The sequence below is a fragment of the Typopeltis vanoorti genome, chromosome 2, assembly GCF_054136105.1.
Source record: "Typopeltis vanoorti isolate ZY-2024b chromosome 2, IOZ_Tvanoo_1.0, whole genome shotgun sequence".
Lineage (NCBI taxonomy): Eukaryota > Metazoa > Arthropoda > Arachnida > Uropygi > Thelyphonidae > Typopeltis > Typopeltis vanoorti.
Genome location: NC_143550.1, coordinates 93,870,849 through 93,895,064, shown reverse-complemented (window position 1 = coordinate 93,895,064; position 24,216 = coordinate 93,870,849). Strand labels below are relative to the sequence as shown.

Genomic DNA, 24,216 nt, shown 5'->3' with positions numbered 1-24,216 from the left:
TGCAGCACTATGAGAACTGAAAATTTTAATGTGATATACAGTGGAGTCGACAGAGACCAAAGAGCACAAGCAGGAGTCATGATTTGGATTCATAACTCCCTTTCAAAACAGTTAAAACATTATAAATTATGGAATGAAAGAATAATAGAAGCTAGAATAAAAATAGATAGAGACTATTTAACAATAATTGGTTTATATGCCCCAGAAGAAGGAAGAGAACAGGATAATATTGATTTTTATAATCAGCTACAAAACATATATAATAAAATAAATAAAAATTATTATTATTATTATTGTTCCGGGAAACTCCAAGGAGTTGACATACTCATCGAGGGAGGCCCTAACATCATGTCTGGAACAACTATTCAACATTCACACAGTATCTATCATATCTTGCCTTGAACTCATTCACGGTCGTAGCACCCACAACAGACTCTGGAAGCTTATTCCACTCATTCACCACTCTCCAAGTAAAAAACCTAGCTCTAACACCCTTGTCAACCACGCTCTTGCCCAGCTTCCATGCATGGCCCCTAGTCCTCCCACCACCAGTCATATTTTCAAAAATATCTTCTGGATCAATCTTATAAAAACCCTTCAGTAATTTGAATGTCTCAATCATATCACCCCTCCTTCGCCTATCGTCCAATTTCTGCAACCCACAAATCCTCAACCTATTCTCATAAGGTTCATTCCACAGACCTGCTATCATCTTGGTCACTCGTCTCTGGACCCTCTCCACTTCCTCCCCATCACGAAGAAACCCTGGTGCCCATAACTGGGCACAGAAGTCCAGATGGGGTCTTATCAAGGCTCGATACAGAGGAACAACAACTTGCTTCTCTCTGCATGTTAAAGTATTTTTCATAAGCCAAGTGATTTGGTGAGCTGTTTTAGTTGCTTTTGCAATGTGCCCCCTAAACTTCAACTCCCTATCCACCAGCACTCCCAAATCCCTGGCCTCATCAATCTCCTGGAGTACGGTTCCACCTATGCGATATACTGCTGCTATTCTTTTCACCCCAAAGTGCATAACCTTACACTTTGCCACATTAAACTGACATCTATTTTTCCTAGCCCAGTCCTCCAAACTATCCAAATCATCCTGTAAACTTTTGACATCCTGTGCACTCACAATTGCTCTACCCAACTTTGCATCATCAGCAAACAAGTGAACACTTCCTCTCAAATCCTTTCCAATATCATTGATGAACAAATTGAAAAGCAGTGGTCCAAGAACAGAGCCCTGCGGCACTCCACTAGTCACAAGACGTCTTTTTGACTCCACTCCTGAATAAACCACTCTCTGGTATCTCTCCTTCAACCACCCTCCTATCCATCTTACCAACCCTATATCTATCCCCATCTGCTCCAGTTTACTGATTAGGGTTCCATGTGGTATCCTGTCAAAGGCCTTGGCAAGGTCCAGTAGAATCACTGTAAACCCATTACCCCTATCCAGTTCAGCTGTCACTGTGTTATAAAACGTGAGCAAGTTACTGAGGCATGATCTACTCTTCACAAAACCATGTTGTCCCCCATACAATATCCCATTTTCATCTATCCAATCCCGTATTCTTTTCTTGACTAATTTCTCTAAGACCTTGACAATGATTCCTGATATGCTAATCGGTCGGTAATTTACAACAGAGGTCTTGGAACCACCTTTGTGCAGTGGAACTATTTTCCCCTCCTTCCACCCGCTTGGGACTAACCCAGACCCGAGACTCAAATTAAACAAAATGGTCAAGGGTACTGACAATTCATTAGCTGCTTCCCATACTACATGAGCTGGTATACCATCCAACCCCACAGATGTATTGACATTGAGGTTATGCAATAGACTACTCACCTCCACTTCATTGAACACAATTCCCGTATAATCAACTGGTTTATTCGTTTCTGCAATGTCACCACCTGGATGATATAAATGATTACAAAAAATGATTACATAATTTTAGCAGGAGACTTAAATGCAAGAATTAGAAACACGAAAATTAATAATAATATAGGAATACATGGAGAACACACTCTAAACAGAAATGGTAAAAAATTGATTGACTTTGTAGTTTATAATAACCTAAAAATAATGAATTCCTTCTATAAACATAAAGACATACATAAATATACTTGGGCAGCAAGAGGATGGAAATCAATATTAGATTACTTTATATTAAATGAAAAGACATCAAAATTTTCACTAGATGTTAGAGTTCACAGAGGATATGAAATAAGCAGTGACCACTTCCTTGTTAAAATAAAATTAAGATTACCACCTAAATGGCTACAAGTAACAAGAACAGAAAGAAAAATTGAAACATTTGTTTATAAAACTAGACTATTGAATGACACAAATGTACAATGGCTATATGAACAAAGAATTAACGAGTATCTAGATAAAATAAAACAAAATGAAGAAATAGAATGGCTTAATATAAAAACGAGACTAAATGCAGCAGTAAATGAAAGCTTAGGAAAGACCAAAAAATTCAATAAAAGAAAAAAACTGAAGATCTGGGATGATACAATCAGAGAAATAATCAAAAAGAAAAAAGAAGCCTATCACAAATGGTTAAGCAGTAAAAGATTAGAAGATGAAATAGAATATAAAAGAATAAGAGCCATAGCTAAAAGAGAAGTCAGAAAAAGACAGAGAATCATGGAATAAATTTGTTTATAATTTAGAACATGATTTATATAAAATAAGACCCAATGTATATAAGATTTTGAAACACCTAAATGCAGATACCAAAGAAAACATAAAACTAAACACTGAATTGAAATTAGAAGAATTTCTAAATTACTACACAGAACTGTGGACAGACAAATATTTTAAAAAAGACAACTGGCAAACAATTAACGAAAATGAAAAGGAAATAACTGAAGAAGAATTAGAAATCAGCCTGAAAGAAACAAGAAACGGAAAATCACCTGGAGAAGATAAGCTAGGTTCAGAACTATATAAATACGCAGGAACAAGATTAAAAAAAAGACTCTTGTTATTTTTAAATAAAATTTACTCAACTGGTATCCCCCCAATAGAATGGAAAAAAGCAATTGTGATTCCTATCTTTAAGAAAGGTAATAGAGATGACCCTAAAAACTATAGAGGTATCAGTATACTAAATTCATGTTACAAAATATACAGCAGAATCTTAAATAACAAACTAATGAAATATTCCGAAAACTTTATTCTAGAGGTACAAAATGGAATTAGAAAAGGACGATCATGTATAGACCAAGCCTACTGCCTAAAATTAATAATAGAGAAAAGAAGAGAATATAATTTAGAAACACATATTGCATTTATTGACTTTGAAAAAGCATTTGACAAAGTTAAAAGAAACATATTATTTAACATATTAAAAGAAAGACAAACACCAAATAATATCCTAAAAGCTGTCACAAGTATATATGAAAATAATCAAATACAAATAAGATTAAATCACGAGCTATCATATACAAGAGAGATAAACCAAGGGGTCCGACAGGAATGTCCCCTCTCAGCAACTCTTTTTAATATCTACTTAGATGAAATAATAATAAAATGGAGTAAAAATTTACATCAAGGAATTAAACTTTCACCTACAGTTAACTTAAACACTCTCCTCTTTGCAGACGACCAAATAATAATTACAAATTCTGAAGATAACTTACAGAAAGCTATTTTAAATCTAAATGAGATATCCAAAGATTATGGTATGATAATATCAACAGAAAAATCAAAAACTATGGCCTTTAAAGGACAAGATCCAGCAAGAACTAAAATAGTATTAGATAACAAGATCTTAGAACAGGTGAATTCATTTAACTACCTAAGATGTATGATCACTTATGAAAATGAAAAAGATATAAACATAAAAATTGCAAAATATTTAAAAATAACAGGAGTAATTAACTCTATATTTAAACCAAACCTAGTTTAAAAACAAACCAGGCTAAAAGTATACAATACATTAGCCCTACCAGTCTTAATGTATGGAAGCGAAATCTGGACAATAAAACAAAAAGACAAACAAAGATTAACAACAGCAGAAATGAAGTTTATGAGAAAAACTGCAAAGTATACCCTATTTGATCACAAAAGAAACGAAGATATTATGAAAGAATTAAACCAAGAACCAGTAATTGAAAAAATTAAAAAATATAAACATAGATGGATGGAACATGTTCAAAGAATGAAAACAGAAAGATTACCAAAACAAGCCTTAAAGTACAAGCCATTAGGAAAAAAAAAACCAGGACGTCCTCTTAAACGATGACTTCTAAGGCCGGAACAGGCCATACTAGGCCTAAATCCTTGATACGTATGATGATGATGATGATGCCATACAGCACTCGCTCCTTCATTTTATTGACGTTTACGAACATTCTATTATTTGCCGTCACAGACTTCCACCGGTTATTTTTCGGTACGTTCAACACACATTTTTCCATACGCCATAGTTGTCTTTTAGCTCTGTGTATCGCACCATTCAAACGGGCAATTTCGCTACTCGCATTTATCTCACCATTTTCATTATTGATCAAATCATCCATTCTTTCTGTGTTTCTACCTTCATTTACACTTTCAGCGACGCTCTCACACCTATCTGGCACTACCACGCAATTCTCTAGCACACCGCCATTTTCTACATTCTGACTATTGTTAACGATATCACTCTCGACACACGAAACACGCTTGAAGTCCTCATTCTCTTTACACTTTCTACACATATTAACTCCACTATCACTTTCTAACCAGACTCCCACCGCTCTTCGCAAGGCATACATCTCACAGACAGCACATTGCTTAAATTCGTTTACATCAAAACTCTTAAACAAACATTGCGACCTGGCCGCCATTTTTTTCTTTATCGGTGCCATGTGTACGCTATCTTTTCTTAAAAATAATAATTAAAATAACAGAAAACACGCAAAAATTGCACAGACACACCAAGAAACAAAAAGCAAACAATACTACTTAAAATTCTAGTAAAATATCTAATGTTAACACAAAATACTACTAATCTTTTCAGGAGCTCTCGACAAGCCGACGATCTAATCAGTGCGACACCAAGTGGCCCCCAATCAATATATATATATATATATATATATATGTAATTAATTTTTTAACTTGGGGATACTGTATATTAGGGTTACCAAGTAATTTTATAAGCTTAGTTATTTAACTCCTAATCCCAAGTATGCAAACAATTTAGTTTGCACCTGAAACATAGTTCAAGTTTAAAGATGGTACGACACCAGGGCAACTCATTGTATTGTAAAGGTGGGTAAAGCTCTGATCACTATTCTTAGTATTTTCCCATAAAGTAAAGCACATCACACTAAAAGATGTATACTGCAATACATTATGGGTGGGGTCACTACCCAGACCGGTTTCAACCTTTTTTTGAGGTCTCCTCAGTGAGTAGCTAGACCCTAAATACCAAGGTTTAGTAATACAGAGCCTTATCAACTTTACCTATAGAAGTTGCTACAAGGTGTTTTTATTTTTAATAAGAATCTCTGGAGGAGATACAGATGTAATTAATTTTTTAACTTCGGGATACTGTATATTAGGGTTACCAAGTACTTTTATAAGCTTGGTTATTTAACTCCTAATCCCAAGTATGCAAACAATTAAGTTTGCGCCTGAAACATAGTTCAAGTCTAAAGATGGTACAACACCAGGGCAACTCATTGTAAAGGTGGGTAAAGCTCTGATCACTATTCTTAGTATTTTCCCATAATGTAAAGCACATCTCACTAAAAGATGTATACTGCAATACATTATGGGTGGGGGTCACTACCCATAATGTATTGAATTTTTAATAAAATTGTATTTTTAATAAAAACACTACAAGGTGTTTTTATTAAAAACAAAAAAAACACCTTGTAGCAACTTCTATAGGTAAAGTTATTAAGGCTCTGTATTACTAAACCTTGGTATTTAGGGTCTAGCTACTCACTGAGGAGACCTCAAAAAAGGTTCAAACTGGTCTGGGTAGTACCCCACCCATAATGTATTGCAGTATACATCTTTTAGTGAGATGTGTGTTACATTATGGGAAAATACTAAGAATAGTGATCAGAGCTTTACCCACCTTTACAATGAGTTGCCCTGGTGTTGTACCATCTTTAGACTTGAACTATGTTTCAGGTGCAAACTTAATTGTTTGCATACTTGGGATTAGGAGTTAAATAACCAAGCTTATAAAATTACTTGGTAACCCTAATATATATATATATATATATATATATATATATATATATATATATATATATATATAAGATAGGAAAGATTAGCAGGTTTAAAAAATATTATTTCACATAAAGCGGATAGATGCAGACCATCAAATCTGTTTAAATTTCTTTATATAGACATTCTATGAAGGTTTCTGACTTTTATGAAGGTTTCTGCTTTTATCTGCTTGAAGAATGAGAATTTACATGGGGGGCTAATAAGTCACTTTTAATTCATGAACTGAATGAGGCAAAAAGTTTTTACCCCTCTTAAATAAATAAGTCTTAAATGATTCTATCAAGAATGTCATAGAATCTGTTTTAGTGGCTGAATTTTTTAATATTTCTTCATCTTCTTACCAATGCAAGCTTAATTCACTTGTAAGCTGCATTAGGACCAGTGCTCATAATGTTGTCTGTGACACACATAAACTTGTCACGAATATATCCCGCTATCCACTAATACAGGACAAGCATATTGTTTTATCTAAAGGATATGTATAACTTTGCCATTTCTCCAAAAAAGATACTCTTATAGAATGGAAGTTTTTCCACTTGGTTATACTATAAATTAAAGATATCAAGAAATTATATACTTGGTTTAATCCTTTATCCAAGCGTAAGCAAAACAAAGTTTGTGCTTGAAAGTTTGTGCCTGAGTTGCCCCAGTCCTGATTATATTTCAGGCACAAACTTTGTTTTGCTTACACTTGGATAAAGGATTAAACCAAGTATATAATTTCTTGGTATCTTTAACTTTTATGGAATGTTTTCACAGGATAGATAGAGGCCTTTGATTCCTTTTTTCTAAAACAGCTAACAGAATTCAGTTCAAATGTGCAAAAATTCATTTCAATGCTAAACCTCCACATCTTAATCTTTGTTTTTCTGAATTTAAAGCCCTGAAGTCTTTGAAGAAAAACAGCAATCTTATTATCACTAAAGAGGACAAAGGAATGGCTGTTGTTATTCAAGGTAAAAGAGAATATAATAGAAAAATTTCACTATTATTTTAAACTATTTTACTTATAGGTCTTGTGCTTCTGATCCTACTGGTACCAAGATGAATAGGTTAATTCTCTTATTGATAATGTTTCTGTTTCAGATGAAGAACAAATGAAAAAGCTTAACACCTTCTGTGCTCGTTCACCTAGATCAGGGGTCAGCAAACTGCAGGTTGCAAGCCACATGTGGCTCTTTGGGTACGTACATGTGGCTCTGAAGTAAAATTGAATTTGAAAATAAAACTATCAAAGTTTCATTTGTAAAAGTTTTAAAGGATTTTATTCACATAATGGTGATTTCATTTGTTTTATAGGTCTCGCAAAACTTCATGGCACTAAAATGCACAATGTCAGGGAGGGGAAAGCGAGTGTGGAGAGGGTATACAGAGGGAGTGGAGGGGATGGTTGAGCACATGGTAGGCAGGGCAGTCAAACAAAGTGACTAATTAGGATTAGGTTTGAGGGTGCCTCGACATCTGAGGTCATTTACAGAGCAACAAAGTGACAAATAAGTGAGCGCATGGGAACCCTCTACTGGGCAAGGCAACATTGGCAATGGTGAAATGTCTAAGCAGAGTCCGTGTCACTTTGCTGTTTCTGCAACTTAGTATTCTCTTTTGGCTGGGTGCATCCAGAAACTGCATTAAGGTGATAAAGGCAACCTGGAAATTATTATTATTATTATAAAGGCAATTATTTTAAATATATATATATATATATATATATATATATATATATAAATAATATTGGTTTTATTATATTTAGATATGTTGACGGTCGCGATTTACCGTGCCATGTTTTATTTCACATGCAACTGTTACAATAAAACGTTACAACAAAGTGTTACAATAAAACATGTAAAATTACTGATGCCAATTTGGAATTGTGCCTTAAATTAAAAATCGACTAGTTACAAACCGGACATACAGAAACTTTGTAAGGAAATGCAAGCTCATTGCTCACAACGATTAAAACCAATGAGAGCAATTTTTTGTGTGATTTTTTCTTCATTTAATAAAGATATAATTAATATTATAACTTGTTATATATTACTATAAATTTACTATAATATTACTTTAAATTTTCCTTATTTGTAAAAATATATTTATGGCTCTCGAATAATTTTTAAATTGTTGTGAGGGACAGGTTTGGCTCTTCCGTCTCAAAAGTTTGGTGACCCCTGACCTAGATTATAAGGTTTATCCAAATTCATAAACCTACTATTCCATTATGACCAGCTGATGATTGTACAGTATGTCCCACTTATAAGTTATCTAAATACTTACTTAATTTACTTGCTACTTCTATTAGAAGATTTTTAACTTATATAAAAAACATCTTGAGCCTTCGTAGCTCAGTCAGTATAGACAAAGCCCTTTGGTTGGAAAGAACCTGGGTTCAATTGCTATTAATGATGTGAGGAACCTTTATCTGGTCTTGTTCGACTAAAGGTGAGTTAGTCAGTCTCATACACTGATATAGAAAAGTTTTTAATATATAATTTTCTATAAATAATTTATTATAACTTTTCAGCCCATATTTACAATGGGAAACAGTGTTGATGATCTACTGAATTCCCATTTTCTGCCAGAGTTTTATGGATTGTATAATTATAATTGAGGGAGGTTGAAACTTGTGTATAAATAAGCCTTTCTTTGGTTATTTCAGCCTTTTTTTGGTTCAATCTGGAAAAACAATAATTTCCCAAGTGATTACTTTTTCCAGTTTCTGCATGTATTATATGGCTGTATTTCAAAATCCTATGAAAATTCAAATTATTCATGTCTCACTATTATTTGCCAATGATAATCTAATCTCGCCATGAAGCGTAAACCCGTTGTGCTTCTAACATAAGTAGCATGTGTGAAGCATAGCTATTGTTCATTTGACCTTTATGCTTTCCATATTTAAAATTATATTAATTGATAAAGTTCTCGTGGAAAAGCTTAGACGTTGGTTATGCATTTTTTTACTAAGTAATTTAAGGAAATTATAACGTCACTAGGATATACATTAAAATAAATTTTAATATACTTCAATATTTCGGCAACGTCACATTGCCATTTTCAAGAAACTTAAGAACAAGACACGTGCACGCAGGCACAACAAACAGTAAATGAGGAAGAAGCAGGAAGCTATTATTTCTCCTAAAGTCCTGATGGTACCACTAGCAGGCAATGCTGGTATTCTTGGGTGATTGGGCTGAAGGTTTTCTGATGCAGGTTTCCCAAATTTGAGGCAGTCTAATACAGCCAAATTTGTTGAGGTTCAGATTGTTTCTTAGGGGCTGAAGTTGATTCCATGAAAAGCCTTTCATACTTGTATTTACTACAGTATACTATCGTGGCTGTACTGGTGAAACCAGATGTAGTTCTTGTGTTCTGAAATTCTGATATTGGCTGTCCTGCCTGTTTGGCCAAAGTAGGACAGCTTACAGCTGCAAGGTACCTGGTATCCTGGTATACACCAGGTAGGTCTGGGGGGGAGGAGAGTTGGTCTTTAGTAGAGCGGATAAGGGATGTCAATTTTTTATATGGTCTGTAACAAGAAGTTAAGTCATGTTTTTTTAGGATTTTTGTAATTTTTTTCCGAGGTGCCTCAGATATAGGGTATGGTGATCGATTTAAAGCAATCCTTGTTGTGAGAGGGGGTGGGAAGGGGGGTTGTGGTTTACTTTGGATTTTTTGGATTTTTTTGGGGCAGTAGCTATTGGCTGAGAAAGTGTTGAGAATGTGGTTTAGTTCTGTGGTTAGGGCATTGTCATTTGAACAGATAAGTTTAGCCCTGTTGTGTAGTGTCTTAATGACTCCATATTGTTGCGAGGAGGTGGGTGAGATTGTTGGTGAATGTATCAACCTGTATGGGTGGGTTTTCTATAGACTGAAAAAACCAAGGTTCCATCAGGCTGGCGAGTGACTAGTGTGTCTAAGTTGCTTTTTTTCTTCTTCCAGGGTGAATTTGATTCTGGGGTGTTGGTTGTTTATATGTGTTAGAAAGGAGAGGAGTGCATCGGAGCCATGTGGCCAAATAGTGAACACATCATCAACATAGCGAAGCCAAACGGTTGGTTTTTGTGGGGGGCAGAGTTTAAGGCTTTCTCTTCAAAAGTCTCCATATAAAAGTTGGCCAAGGGTGGGAAGAGTGGAGAACCCATCGCTGTCCCCTCTATTTGTTTGTAGAATTTTCCTTGCCAAACAAAATAGCCCGAGTTCATTGTGAACTGAAAAAGGGCTGTGATATCGGGAGAGAAATTTAGCTTGGATTAGCTCTAAGGATTCTTTGAGTGGGACATTTGTGAATAAAGAGGAGACATCAAAGCTGACCATTGTGTCAGTGTGTTTGAGTGTAAGGTTTTCTATGCTGGCTTTGAAGTGGGCTGAGTTTTTTATGTGTGAAGGTGTGTTGCCAGTATAACGTGAGAGAGCTTTGGCCAAATGTTTAGCTAGTTTGTATGTGGGGGAATCAATGCCATCCACTATGGGACGTAATGGCACATTTTCCTTATGTATTTTTGGGAGTCCATAAATATGGGGGGGGGGGGGTTATTGAGTTACATGGTTTTAATTTGTTAGTGATTTCCACAGGCCAAGAAGTGACCTTCTTAAGGAGCCTGTGGAGTTTTCTAACTTGTGAATTGGTGGGATTGTACTCGATAGGAAGGTAAGTAGCCCGATCTAACAATAAAGCTTTCAGCTTACCTGTGTAATCCTTTTGGTTAAGCAATGCTGTGGCGTTCCCTTTATCAGCTTTGGTGATTATTATTTTCTTGTTTTTCTTTAATTCCAGTAGAGATTTAATTTCCTTGCTGGGTATGTTGGCTTTTGGTGGTTTAGCTTTGGTCAGAACACAAGCTACATCCAGTCTAATATCGTTGCTGACGTGATTTGGAAGATGTCATATCCCGCATTCATTTCTTATCATAATATCTTCAGCAGGTATTCTTCTGGGCGCAATGGTGAAGTTGTGGCCACGTGCGAAGGTGTCGAGTGCTTCTGGTTTTACACTAAATGACGAAAGGTTGACTACCATTTCGGTAGGAAGTTGTGGTTTCGAGATTTAGTTCTTTTTTAAATTTTCAAATTTTTTGATGTGCCGATCTCGTACTTTTTTAAATTCTTTCTCTGCTGCAGTGCACGAGATGTCGTATAAAATAGACCAAATTTCGTGGCTTAAGGTGCTTGAAAAGTCATCTTCAAGTGCCTGTATAGTTACGTTAGCATCATTCAGGAAACGGCGAGTTGCAGCAATTTGTTCTCTGAGTAAGGCTTGGCTGGCATGGTTATAAATACGAAGGCCTTTTGCGAAGAGAAACGGTGCTTGAATTTCACACAGTTAGGAATTACCTGGTTATCCCGGCAGCGTTTTAGGAAGGCGAGACGATTCAGTTGTCAAACAGTAAATGAGGAAGAAGCAGGAAGCTATTATTTCTCCTAAAGTCCTGATGGTGCCCCTTAGCAGGCAATGTTGGTATTCTTGGGCGATTGGGCTGAAGGTCTTCTGATGTAGGTTTCCCAAATTTGAGGCAGTCTCATACAGTGAAATTTGTTGAGGTTTGGATTGTTTCTTAGGGCTGAAGCTGATTCCATGAAAAGCCTTTCATACTTGTATTTACTACGGTGTATTATTATGGCTTTCTTCCACCATATTCTATGGCAGGTATCCAATGCATGGTCAGCAAGACCAGAGTGGCTGTCCTGCTTGTTTGGCCAAAGTAGGACAGCTTACAGCTGCAAGGGACCTGGTATACACCAGTAGGTCTAGGTGGGGGGGGGGGGAGGTTGGTCTTTAATAGAGCGGATAAGGGATGCCAATTTTTTATATGGTCTGTAACAAGAAGTTATTATTATTATTCCTGATACCTCCAGTTAAGTCATGTTTTTTTAGGATTTTTGTAATTTTTTCTGAGGTGCCTCGGATATAGGGTATGGTGATGGATTTAGAGTAATCCTTGTTGTGAGGGGGGGGGGGGGGGGGTTGTGGTTTACTAGTTTCAATATTTTTTGGATTTTTTTTTTGGGGGGGGGGTAGCCATTGGCTGAGAAAGTGTTGAGAATGTAGTTTAGTTCTGCGGTTAGGGCATTGTCATCATTTGAACAGATAAGCTTAGCCCTGTTGTGTAGTGTCTTAATGACTCCATATTGTTGTGAGGAGGGGTGGTGGGATTGTTGGTGAATGTATCTGCCTGTATGGGTGGGTTTTCTATAGACTGAGAAAACCAAGGTTCCATCAGGCTGGCAAGTGACTAGTGTGTCTAAGAAAGGAAAGCAGTTGTTTTTTTCCTCTTCCAGGGTGGATTCTGGGGTGTTGGTTGTTTATATGTGTTAGGAAGAGAGGAGTGCATCGGAGCCATGTAGCCAAATAGCGAACACATCATCAACATAGCGAAGCCAAATGGCTGGTTTTTGTGGGACAGAGTTTAAGGCTTTCTCTTCAAAAGTCTCCAGATAAATTAAAGTATTTAAAGTAAACCCAGAATTAATTGCATTGGACAATTAAGATGTGCACTGATGCACTATACACTCTTAAAACTTTCATACATCAATAAAAATGCAATCATAGTGTCAAACTGATATGAATTTTGTAGCAAGGGTTGTAAGCCACATGACTGCACACCCAACCTAAATGGGCACATAACAATTTAATTTATAGCTTTTCTCTTGGAATGCCCCCCCCCCCATGTAATGCACCCAATGAAGTCTTCTAAGAAGACAAAACTAGTTATGTGTTTTAATTAAATAAATAATAGTGTTTCTATTTTTTTATCTCTCAGCTTCCAGTCATTTAATTTACTTCAAATATATATATATATTTGAAGTAGATTAATATCCCCAAGGAAAATATTGACTGTTTCAGTTGTGTCTACTAATGTGGTGGTTTTTAAAATTTTCTGTTATTGTTTGATTGCCTTTAACATGAGCTATCCTCTGTTTTTATAGTTTGCCTTGCCTACTGTATTTATCTACTAGTAAACACTAAAAAAAAAAAAAGAATAATAATACAAAGAAAAAAGTGTATACAGGAAAGTGCCAGCTATGAAAAAATTAAGGCCAATAAAAGCTTCTATTATTATATCACCAGATCTCCATGGAGTGAAAGACTCATCATGGGAGGTATCACTGTCACACACTCAGCTATCTGCATTCACCACACACATTCTCAGTCAATGTATACCAATCACCTACCAATCTCCATGCACAAATCCTCCTGCTCACACCCTTCTCATAGAACTTCCAGGATGTCTTTATGTCCTCCTCCATCCTTCTCCAATTATAAGAAAAACATCATCCAAATTAATCTGGCAATAACTCCTCACCAATATATGTCTCAATCATATCCCTGCTGCTTTAACTATCCACAAGGCTCAGAAAATTGCTCTCCCTTAACCTGTTCTTGTACTCTCAATACCACTTTAGTCACTCATCTCTTGGACCCTTTCCAATATTTCTTCATCCTTTTGAAAACCAGATGACCAAATCTGTGTACAATAATCCACATGATCTGATCAAAGCCTTATACAATAGAACCATAATATCCTTACTTCAGACACAATCAATATCCTCCACATCATTGTCATTATCCTCTGCGGTGTCCCCAAAATTTTAGCTCTCTGTCTATCATCAATCCATCTCCTCTAAGATATCCCCTTTACCTGTATATCCTGCATGCCATCTCTACTTACAGAATTTTAAAACCTTACACTTTGCAATAGCTCCACTTACCTGCCCATTCATCTAATCTATTCATGTCCTCTGCAAAGCCACAACAAATGCTCTAATTCTCATAGTTTTTTCAAACTTTGCAACATCTGCAAACAATTGCAATCACCATCAAAACCTTTCCCAATATCATTAACAAATAAGCTAAGCGGCAATGGTCCCAAAACAGATCTTGGACACATTACTAGTGACTTTTCTCTTCTGAAATGTTGCTCTCCCATAATAGCTTGATGATACCTATCACACAATCTATCTCCAATCCAACCACACACACCTGCTCCAATTTAATAAGCAGCTTGTCATGTGACAATCTATCACATGCAAAATCTACACATACCCCTATATCACCATGTATGCATCTCCATTGTACAATGTATTTGTCAGCTTTTTGTAATAAGTAAATTGATTCCTAAAACACAATCTTCCTTTGGCAAACCCATGTTGTCCATCAAATATAAAGCTGCTGTTGTCAACCAATTCTCATCTTGGTATCCTCACTAACCTTTCTAAACACTTTAATCACAAGTCCAGACAAACAGATAAGTCTATAATTTGAAGTCTTAGTCTTATCACTTTCCGTATGAAGTACAATATTCCCTTAAAACACATGGCAATATGTCATCTAGCTCTACAGCCTTATTAATATCAAGTTTACTCAATTCTTCCTGCTCACTCACCATCAGTCCCTCCTTTCTCAATACATTAAATCTGCATGATGTCATATTCAAGATGATGAAATACCTCACATGAATTACTCATTTAATATCTCAATTATATCCTCTGCAATGGTTTTCATTCTACCACCTTCATCAACTAATATCAGCCTTATGTAATCATTCTTTTTCAACTGGGCATGTATCAAAAAAATTTCCTGGGATTTTTTTTTTTGACTCATTAGCTAAATGCTGCTCATACTGCACTTTTGCTACCCTGATTAAGTGAGTTACCCTTCTTGCCTGCTGCTTGTATTCCTCATGCAAACTGATTATTACCACTCATCTTGTACTGCCTCCATAAAGCCTTCTTCCTGACTACATGCCTCACCTCTTCATCCATTCATTTCACACATGCCTTACTTAACAATCTGACCTTTGGAATGCATTCAGATATTACTTCTGCCATATAGTTATGGCAGAAGTAATATTGTGCTCTCTACGTCTATTCCTGAGCAGGGTGCAAGCAGCATTAACCTCCTTTCTGCACAACTTCTTCTTCCATGATATTCCTTGCATGGCTAACAGCTGTATCGTGGAACGATACAGATGCTAGCCATGCATTTAGCCATCTTCTGATTTTGTCATAATTACCAGATTTATAGTTTTATGTATATCCCTTTCTCATATGGTTGTCCACCACACCAGTGATCACCTCATGGTCACTTTCACCAGCTGGATTTAAGATCCCATTTATAATAGTATCCTCTGATGAGATGATCATATCCAAGACCCTTGATCCTCAAGTAATTGTCTATCAGAAACTTGAGAAATTCACTGACTTTGCCTGAGATGCTATATCTTCATTCCAATCTACAAGAGGGGTCTGGAAAGTTCTGATAAACACCTAGAACAAAAATTAATTAATTTTATGTCTTTTTATATATCCTAAAAGAAAAGATATTTTCTGAAAAAACATTTTTATATGAAAAAAAAAAATGTTTAATGAAACACTTTTTATATAAAAAAAATATTTTTGTACTAGGTGTTTATCAGAACTTTCCAGACCCCTCCCCCTGCTCATTATCATAATTAAAATCATCCATAATGATCACCCCTTTTCTTATTTTCCAGGATAATTTGCATATACATTTCTTTCTCACTGCCCTCCACATTACTAAGTCTATAGCAAAAACCACATAAGCATTTCATCCTGTCTACCTCTAGCTCACACCATACTATCTCTATGTGTCCCTCTACTTTGGATGAACTCCTCTGCTACCATCAACAGCACTCCTAATCCATTTCTGCCCTGTCTTCATAAAAGATGTCAAATCTGCCCCCACATCTATTCCTGCCATGTCATCTCCATCCCTCAAATTCACCCTACATGTTCACAAAATGCAGCTTTTCTCCTCACAAGGCTCTACTAGCATACCATTCGTGATAGTTGTTCACCTTTTCAACTCATCGCTATTATACATGGACAATGCATTACTTCAACAACCTCCTCATATCCAATCTCACATTCTTTTTGCTTTCAACCAAATCATTCATTCCTATTATCACTACCAATTCTTTTGCTCACTTATTCCTCATATCCAAAGTCTTAATCACTCTGCTCATTCCACCTCCAGGAAAACAAACCTTGTGTACCTTCTCATTCATCACACCTCTAAATAATTTCCATACACATCTCTAAATAATTTCCATACACTCTCAAATCATTACACTTCTTTCATTTTGTTCAATTCTTCCTGAGTTTTTCTCTTCACTTCACTCTGCATACAATTCATCTCATCTCAACTTCACCAACTCCACTTTAATGTCGTGAATTACTTTCTTGTTGCCATTCCCAGTCTCTTTCATTCCCACTATCTTTCCATCGATCCCACCCACCCACACACACACACACACACACACACCAGTCGCAATTTCTTTCTCACCATCAGTTTTACATGATATCTTACTGTTACAGTCTGTTGTCACATTCTCTTGCTTGTGTGGCACTCTCGCTTGCTTTCACAGCTACATAAATGATCTCCCACTATGCTCTTTGCTTGCTAATGCTCACATTCAAATTTGTCTCATACTCCATGAGCATATCACACAACCAAGTACAAGGGCTAGAACAAACCTTAAGGGTGAATAACACATGAATGAATTAGGTATAAGTGGATGTGTTTAACGGATAGCACAATTAAGTAATAATTAATTTAGATATAACTTCTGCTGTTAGATATAATTTCTGTCTAACAGACCACTATATTAAATTACTCTAATTAATAGCAATTAACAATATTATTACTTACTGCAACTGAAATTAGAGAAGTACATATGGCAAAACACAAGGACTTCTGCATATTATTTAATAAATGTTATAAAAATTTAAGAAATCTTACCTTTCTACCCAATACTTTATACATCAATGAGTTGAGATCTTTTGCATTAAATGCATGCCTTAATGTTGCAATTTCATAAATACAGCATCCAAGAGCCCATACATCTGACTATAAATAATAAGCAATAAATATATTTTATACAGATATTATTATATTAAATAATTTATATATAAATAAAATAATAGTGAGAGAGTGTCAGTAAGAAAGATAAATGTTAAATGAGAAGTTCAGTGGAAAACTGAAAGGTGATATAGTGCTGTACTGAAAACTTCCGAAGGATGTGGGAATGAGCAAATGTCGAAAGTGGGTTTGTGTAGGGAGAAAATACAGAGTGCAGCTATAGAGAGAGAAATGAAACAGTGCAGAGCATGGTTATGCTAACTGACACAAAATGATTTATGAACAACATAAATAACGTAGCACACAATTTGCACATTGTTGGAGAAATGAGAGCGCGCGCGAGAGAGAGAGAGAGAGACAGCCAGACATAAGCCAAATATGGTAAGCCTGTTGTCCAGGTATGATAGTAGGCAGGAGAGGCAAGTAATGACTGTGAACAACATGATGATTAACAGATGTAGGAAGAGTAGTCTGGAATTTGTGGAAGTTGGAGAGAAATCTGAGAAGAAAAGGAAACTGAATGAACTGTGTGATGGTACTGAAAATCTGGAGGGAATGCTGTCAGATAAAAGAATGTGTTGAGTCATGCAGGAGTCTGTAAATGGCAATGGCAAATCAGTGACTGGAATCCCTTTCTTTCAGCAGCAGTTCATCTTGTATTTTGCCTATGAGACTATGGGAGAGGGACTCAGTCAAAATGACTTGAGTGAGGAGAAAGGACAGAGAATGTAAGGAGGAATGGAAAGTAAATGGCTCAACTAAGGATAGTGATAGACCAAGTAAAGACAATAGTCAATAGTGGCTATTTAGAATATACAAACAGTGGGGCAAAATAAAGTAATAAGATTGAATAAAAAAAAGATATCTAATGTGAGTATCACTCCAGCAGAGGAAATTAAAGAAATACAGAAATGCAACCTAAGAAGTCTTTGCCAAGGTCTTCAGCTGCTTTTTTTACATGGACATTCTTTGTGATAGTCTCTAACAGCATCTGAAACCAAAAAATCAAACAATGAATCAACATTAAGTTTTTTGTGTGACTCTTGAGAAAGTCCTGTTTCATCCCCATCTTAAGCTATAAACAGCTTAAGAGGGGATGAAGCTCTATTCTGGGCATAAACATTTTAATGGGTTAAGCATTTTTAAAGAGGGCAGAGAGGATATAAGAGAATCCTTGAAGTGACCAATCAGAGTCAATCAGCAGTCATGAATTGATAAAGGTGCATGATTTACTAGCAAGTGACTGCCAATTAATACTGAGAATACTAATGAGTTAAATGTGAATAAAGAATTAACAGTCTATAATTACCACAAACTCATTAAAAATTAAGCATTTTATTCCACACTGTGTAAAGGAAAAAACTCAGCCAAATGGTAAAGGTTTTAAAGGTTTTGCTCAAACAGCTAATATTGAACTTTGTTTCCTAAACAGCATGATTACCTGGACAAGAATTTGTGTTTCTATTATGACCCATATCACAAAATGCAGAATGGTGATCAAAAGAACTGCACTAATCAAATTCTTCAATTACAAAGGATGATTCAGGACAGCAATGTCCTGAATCATCCTGTCTCCTCCTCCAGGACACTTCGCCCTGAAAACGAACTTTTTGATACCTATCAGACAACCCGTCACCAATTTCTGTAGTCTGTTATCCAATCCCATTTCTTTCAGTTTATTTAACAACTTGTCATATGGCAGTCTATCAGAAGCTTTTGCAAAATCTAAGTATACTACTGTATATGAATCTCCCTTGTCCAACACATTTATCACCTTGTTATAGCACATAAGTTAGTAAAACATGATCTCCCTTTCATAATCCAATGCTGACAACCACAAAGAATGCTGCATAAATCAACCCATTTCTGTATTATAGTTCTCATCAATCTCTCCAGTATCTTAACCAGAACCCCTGATATTGAGATTGGCCTATAATTTGTTGCCACAGACCACTGTTATGCAGTAGAATAATTTTAGCTTCTCTCAACTCTTTTGGAAAATGTACTGTTATAAAACTTTTATTAAACAGACATGCTAATGTTACTGCCAATTCACTGGAGCATTCCCTTAAGACAGGTGGTGATATGTCATCAAATCCTTTGCCTTATTGTCATTAAGTTTATTTATTTCCTCATATACCTCCTGCTCCCTCACAATTAAGCTATCCTCTCCTATGTCATCCATACTTGAGTTTTCATGATTACACACTGATGAGGATTAAACAAGCTTATAAATTATGCAATGAATACCTTAATGATATCATGTTGGAGGCTTAATGGATTGTATACAGCACTCAGAAAGGATTAAAACAGAATTTAATACTTCCTATATTTTGACTCAGTCACTGAGACATCTTCAGGGATTACAAAAAAATAATGTAACATATACACAAATACCACACAATACTAAGCCCAACCACATGGGTGATGATAAAGTCCTATCTAGATGGAGCACCCTCTAAGGTGGAGCACCCTCTAGATGGCCTGGAATGTAAGGTGGGATCTCTGATGATAAGTGTTTCCCAAATCTTAGGAAGCGTAATGCAACCGTATTTATTAAGATTTGGTTGATTTCTGAGAACTGCTGCTGATTCTAAAAATAGTCTCTCTTTTTTGAATTTGCTGTGGTGGAGCATGGTGGTTTTTTTCCATGAGATCCAGTGGGTTGTATCCAAGACATGGTCAGCCAGGCCTGACTAACCATAGTCGTCGTTGCAGATGTATGACGTGTTCCTCCAGGCAGATGGTTGCTAATCTGCCTGTCTGTCCAAAGTACGGCAGCTTACAGGAACAGGGTAATTTATAAACTCCAAGCACCGAGAGAGGAGGGAGCTAATCTTTTGTAGAACGGATAAGGGTAGCAAGTTTGCGGTGGGGCTTAAATGCTGAGTGTAGGTTGTACTTTTTTAAAATCTTGGCTATTTTTTCTGATGTGCCACGGATGTAGGGTATGGTGATGGCATTTCCAAACTCTTTCTGAAGAGAAGACTGGGGAATGGGGGGAGGAACTGATTTCTTTTTTAATAGTGTGATCGCTGTAGCCATTGGAGAGGAAAGTGTTGTGTATATGGTAAAGTTCAGTTGTAAGGGCGGTTCCACTGGAACAAAGACTGTGGGCTCGCTTGGTTAGAGTTTTAATAATGCCATATTGTTGAGCAGGGTGGTGATGGGAGAGTTTGTGAATGTATCTGCCTGTGTGCGTAGGTTTTTCTATATACAGTGAATGAAAGTGTACCATTAGGAAGGCATGTAACTAAGGTGTCTAGGAAGGGTAAACAATTGTTCTTTTCCTTTTCCATTGTAAACTAGATTCTTGGATGTAGGCTGTTGAGGTGACTGAGGAAGGAGTCTAATGTGTCTGGGCCATGAGGCCAAATAGAGAACACATCATCTACATATCTTAGACAGATAGAAGGTTTGAGAGGGGCTGAGTCTATATCTCATTTTTCAAAATTTTCCATATAAAAATTGGCAACAGGGGTGAGAGGAGGGAACCCATGGTGGTTCCCTCTACCTGCTTGTAGATTTTGTTCTTCCAAGAAAAATAACCAGAATTGATGGCAAAGGAAAAGAAATCTAAGATGTCAGAAGGAAAAATGTTTTCTAAGAGTGTTAAGGTATCAATTAAGGGAATACTGGTAAACAGTGAGGAGATGTCAAAGCTTACCAATATGTCTGTGTTATTTACGGTTACATTTTCTATTAGGGTTTTAAAATGGGTAGAGTTTTTTATATAGGATGTGGAAAGTCCAGTGAGGGGGGGGGGGTCAGAGAGTTGGTCAGCTTTTGACGGTTTGTAGCCAGGAGTATAGGTCTCAGTGGGGAATTGGGTTTGTGGATTTTTAGTAAACTGTATATTCGGGGGGGGGGGGGGGTAAGACAGAAAGGTTTGAGTTTTTTCGTAATCTCCGGTGGCCAGAAAGATACCTTTTAAGTAAGTTTTTTAATTTTTTGACTTGTGTTTTTGTGGGGTCGTGTCTAGTGTTATCTTCTGTAGCAGTTACCATTTTCATCCATTTTCTATCATTTTTATCCATTAACACCGTCTTACCATAATCATTTTTCATTCTACTTGCCACATATCTGCAAAACTCTAGGTTTTTCCTTGCATAATTTACTCATTTCTGCTTATACTGTAGTTTTGCTGTTCTTACCAACTGAGTCACCTTAATGCATGCTCTTTATACACCTCATGCAATTGATTGTGACCATTATTCATATTGTGCTGCTCCACAGTATTCTCTATTCAGAATACATTCACACATCGATATTGCTAAATATCTCCAAGCTGTCTCCTAAGCTTCAGATAATCACCAGCCTTGTAATTCCACATATATCCTTGAGGGAAGTGTGAAATCACACTCAAAATCACATCCTCTGATGAAATGATCAGATCTAAAACTCTCGATCTTCACATGCCTTTTTTTTTCTTTACATACCACCCGAGATAGCTGTTGCTTAAGAACTCAAGAGATTCATTTTCCCAAATGCTATCTCTTCATTCCAATCTATACTGTCATAATTAAAATCACACAAAATAATCACCCTTCCCTTTCTCCCTAACCAAAGTTGCTTATACATTTCTTCATCATCACCTTCCACATTCCCTGGTCTATAGCAGCATCCAACTAAATATCTTTTCCTGTCAATCTCCACCTCACAACATACTGACTCAAAATTATTGCCACTATTTACATCTCGCATTTTCACTTTGCATGGGCATAATTCGCCTTCTATCATTAACAGCACCACTCCTCCCTTCTTGTCCTTTCTATCCTCATGGAAAACATCATATCCTTCAATTTCTATTCCCGTCAGAATATCATCCTTATCCAACCACATTTCACTTATTCCAACATTCAACATTCATCTGCTTCTTTTGGGTAAGTAAATCCAATCAACAAAATTATTTCATCTCCCTTATTTCTGATGCTTGGCATTTGGTAAATAAACAAAGCGATTCACTTTTAGGATGCCACCTGTAGGTTGTGATTTCCCCTATCTATCTCTTCTGACTCAACTACATCCCACTATTAACATCTTGCATCTCCACTTTGCATGAGCATCCTATCACTATACTGACCATCCCCAAACACACATTCACTACTACCAACATTCACTCTCCTTATAAAGTGCCTCTCTGTCCTCTTGCATTCTCATTCTATCATCATTACTTATGGTACTACTATTCTCATCTCATCAATTCCACTCTCCAGATCTCTTGCTTCATCTCTTACTTCTGCTCTCTTGCTCACATCACTTGTTCCTCCTCTGACTGACTCACACCAAACCCATTCCAGTGCAATCCGTCACTTTTGTACATTTTCTATCTTTCCTTCAAATGCATCATACATTCACAAACTCCACTCCCTTCTCCTCATATAGCTCTGCCATCATACTATTCATGATCACTGCTCTTCTTAACTCACCAACCACACTGCTATCTTTTACTCTCCTCAACAATCTACTGATATCCATTCTTACATGATCTTTATGTCCAAACAAGTCATTTGTTCTGCTTCTTTTATCTAATGCATCAATTATTCTACTAATTCTCTCTACTGGAAAACACACCTTATGGAATCTCTCATTTACTACTTGCCACCTCTCTTTCTCTGCTGTTCTTTGTTCTAACCTTTTGTATTTATCTGTTCTTATCCACCAAACTTCTCATCTCACTATGCATATCTTTCGTTTCACTTCTCATTCTGATCAACTCATTTTTCAATTCTTGCATCATGGCAACTACACTATTTGTCAGTCTATCATTCATTACTTTTGTTTCCTCGTTCTGATGTTCCTTTGTTTCCGCTGACCTGGTTAGCCAAGTTGCTAATGTATCCACTCTCCAGCCAAGAGGCTGTGGTTTTGAATCCTGCCAAGGGCATGGATGTTTGTGATTGTCCTACTAACCAATTACCATATTAATTAAAATTATAATAACGAAATTAACTCACACAAAATATTATTTATTAGTAGAATTTTTGCCTGAGTATCAGGCATCTTCAGTACATGTAAAAAAAGCAAATTAAACAATAACTGACAATTCCAAAAGGCACCACCTAAGTAGCTAATGTAGGATAACTAAAAAAGGTCATTAAATTTCCATAACTTATTAAAAAAAAATAGATAGATAAATAAATAAATAACTTACACACACACACACACACACACACACACACACACACACACACACACACACACACACACACACACACACACACACAATTAAAAAGTTAGGAAAGATTAGCTGATTTAAAAAGTACTATCTCCCACAAAGGGTACAGACATAGATCATCGGATCTGCTTAAGTTAAGAGCGTGAAGTAAGGATCCAGTTCACCCTAGAAGTAAAAGTAAATAAGCAGTTAGCCTTTTTAAATCTGCTAATTCTTTGCCAACCAGATGGTAACCTACATTTCTCAGTCTATAGGAAGAAGAAGAAGACTCATACAGGCCATTATATCCATTCTGAATCTCATCATCATCCCAGTCAAAAGGTGGGAACTACAAAAACGCTGGTTCATTGGGTCCACTCCTTTTGTTCTTCAGATGAACTATTACAGAAAGAATTGCAATATATTATTTCCTCTTTTTTATCTAATGGATATAAGAATTCCTTCATCAAAAGAGCTTTGAGTAGTTTTGATATATCTTCCTCTTCAAATACAGAAGTAATAACACATATTCCTATCCCTTATGTGCAAGGGATTAATGAATGCATAACAAAAGTTTTAAAATCACTAAATATTTTTGTTGCCTTTTGACCAATCAGAAAAATCTCCCTCTTTCTCACTTCTTCAAAGGACAAGCTTCCACATCTCAGTTATCCAGGTGTCTACCAGATTCCTTGCTCTTGTGGGTTATCTTATTTCGAACAAACAGGAAGATCTACTTTTATTTGGCCAGAAGAACACAAGTCTTATATTGAATAGCTTGAACCTGAACAGTCTGGACTTGCAGAGCATGTCATCAACACTAGACATAGAGTTCATTGAAACAAGATAAGAGTCCTTCACAAAAGTCAGTTCTTCATGAAATGGCTTTATAATGAAACATGTGAAACTTTACTTCACTCTCCTAACTTAAACAGATCC

The 24,216-nt window shown here is 36.3% G+C and overlaps 1 protein-coding gene across 4 annotated transcripts in view; it reads right to left on the bottom strand.

Annotated features, from left to right (window-relative positions):
* Positions 1–24,216, bottom strand: part of LOC150109260 (uncharacterized) — a 251,177-nt gene that overhangs the window by 148,839 nt on the left and 78,122 nt on the right. For all 4 annotated transcript variants that reach the window (XM_090406776.1, XM_090406802.1, XM_090406794.1 and 1 more), the window contains one exon: positions 17,001–17,108. In XM_090406776.1, the coding sequence (XP_090262902.1) occupies positions 17,001–17,108 (108 nt within the window). The remainder of the gene's footprint in view (positions 1–17,000; positions 17,109–24,216) is intronic.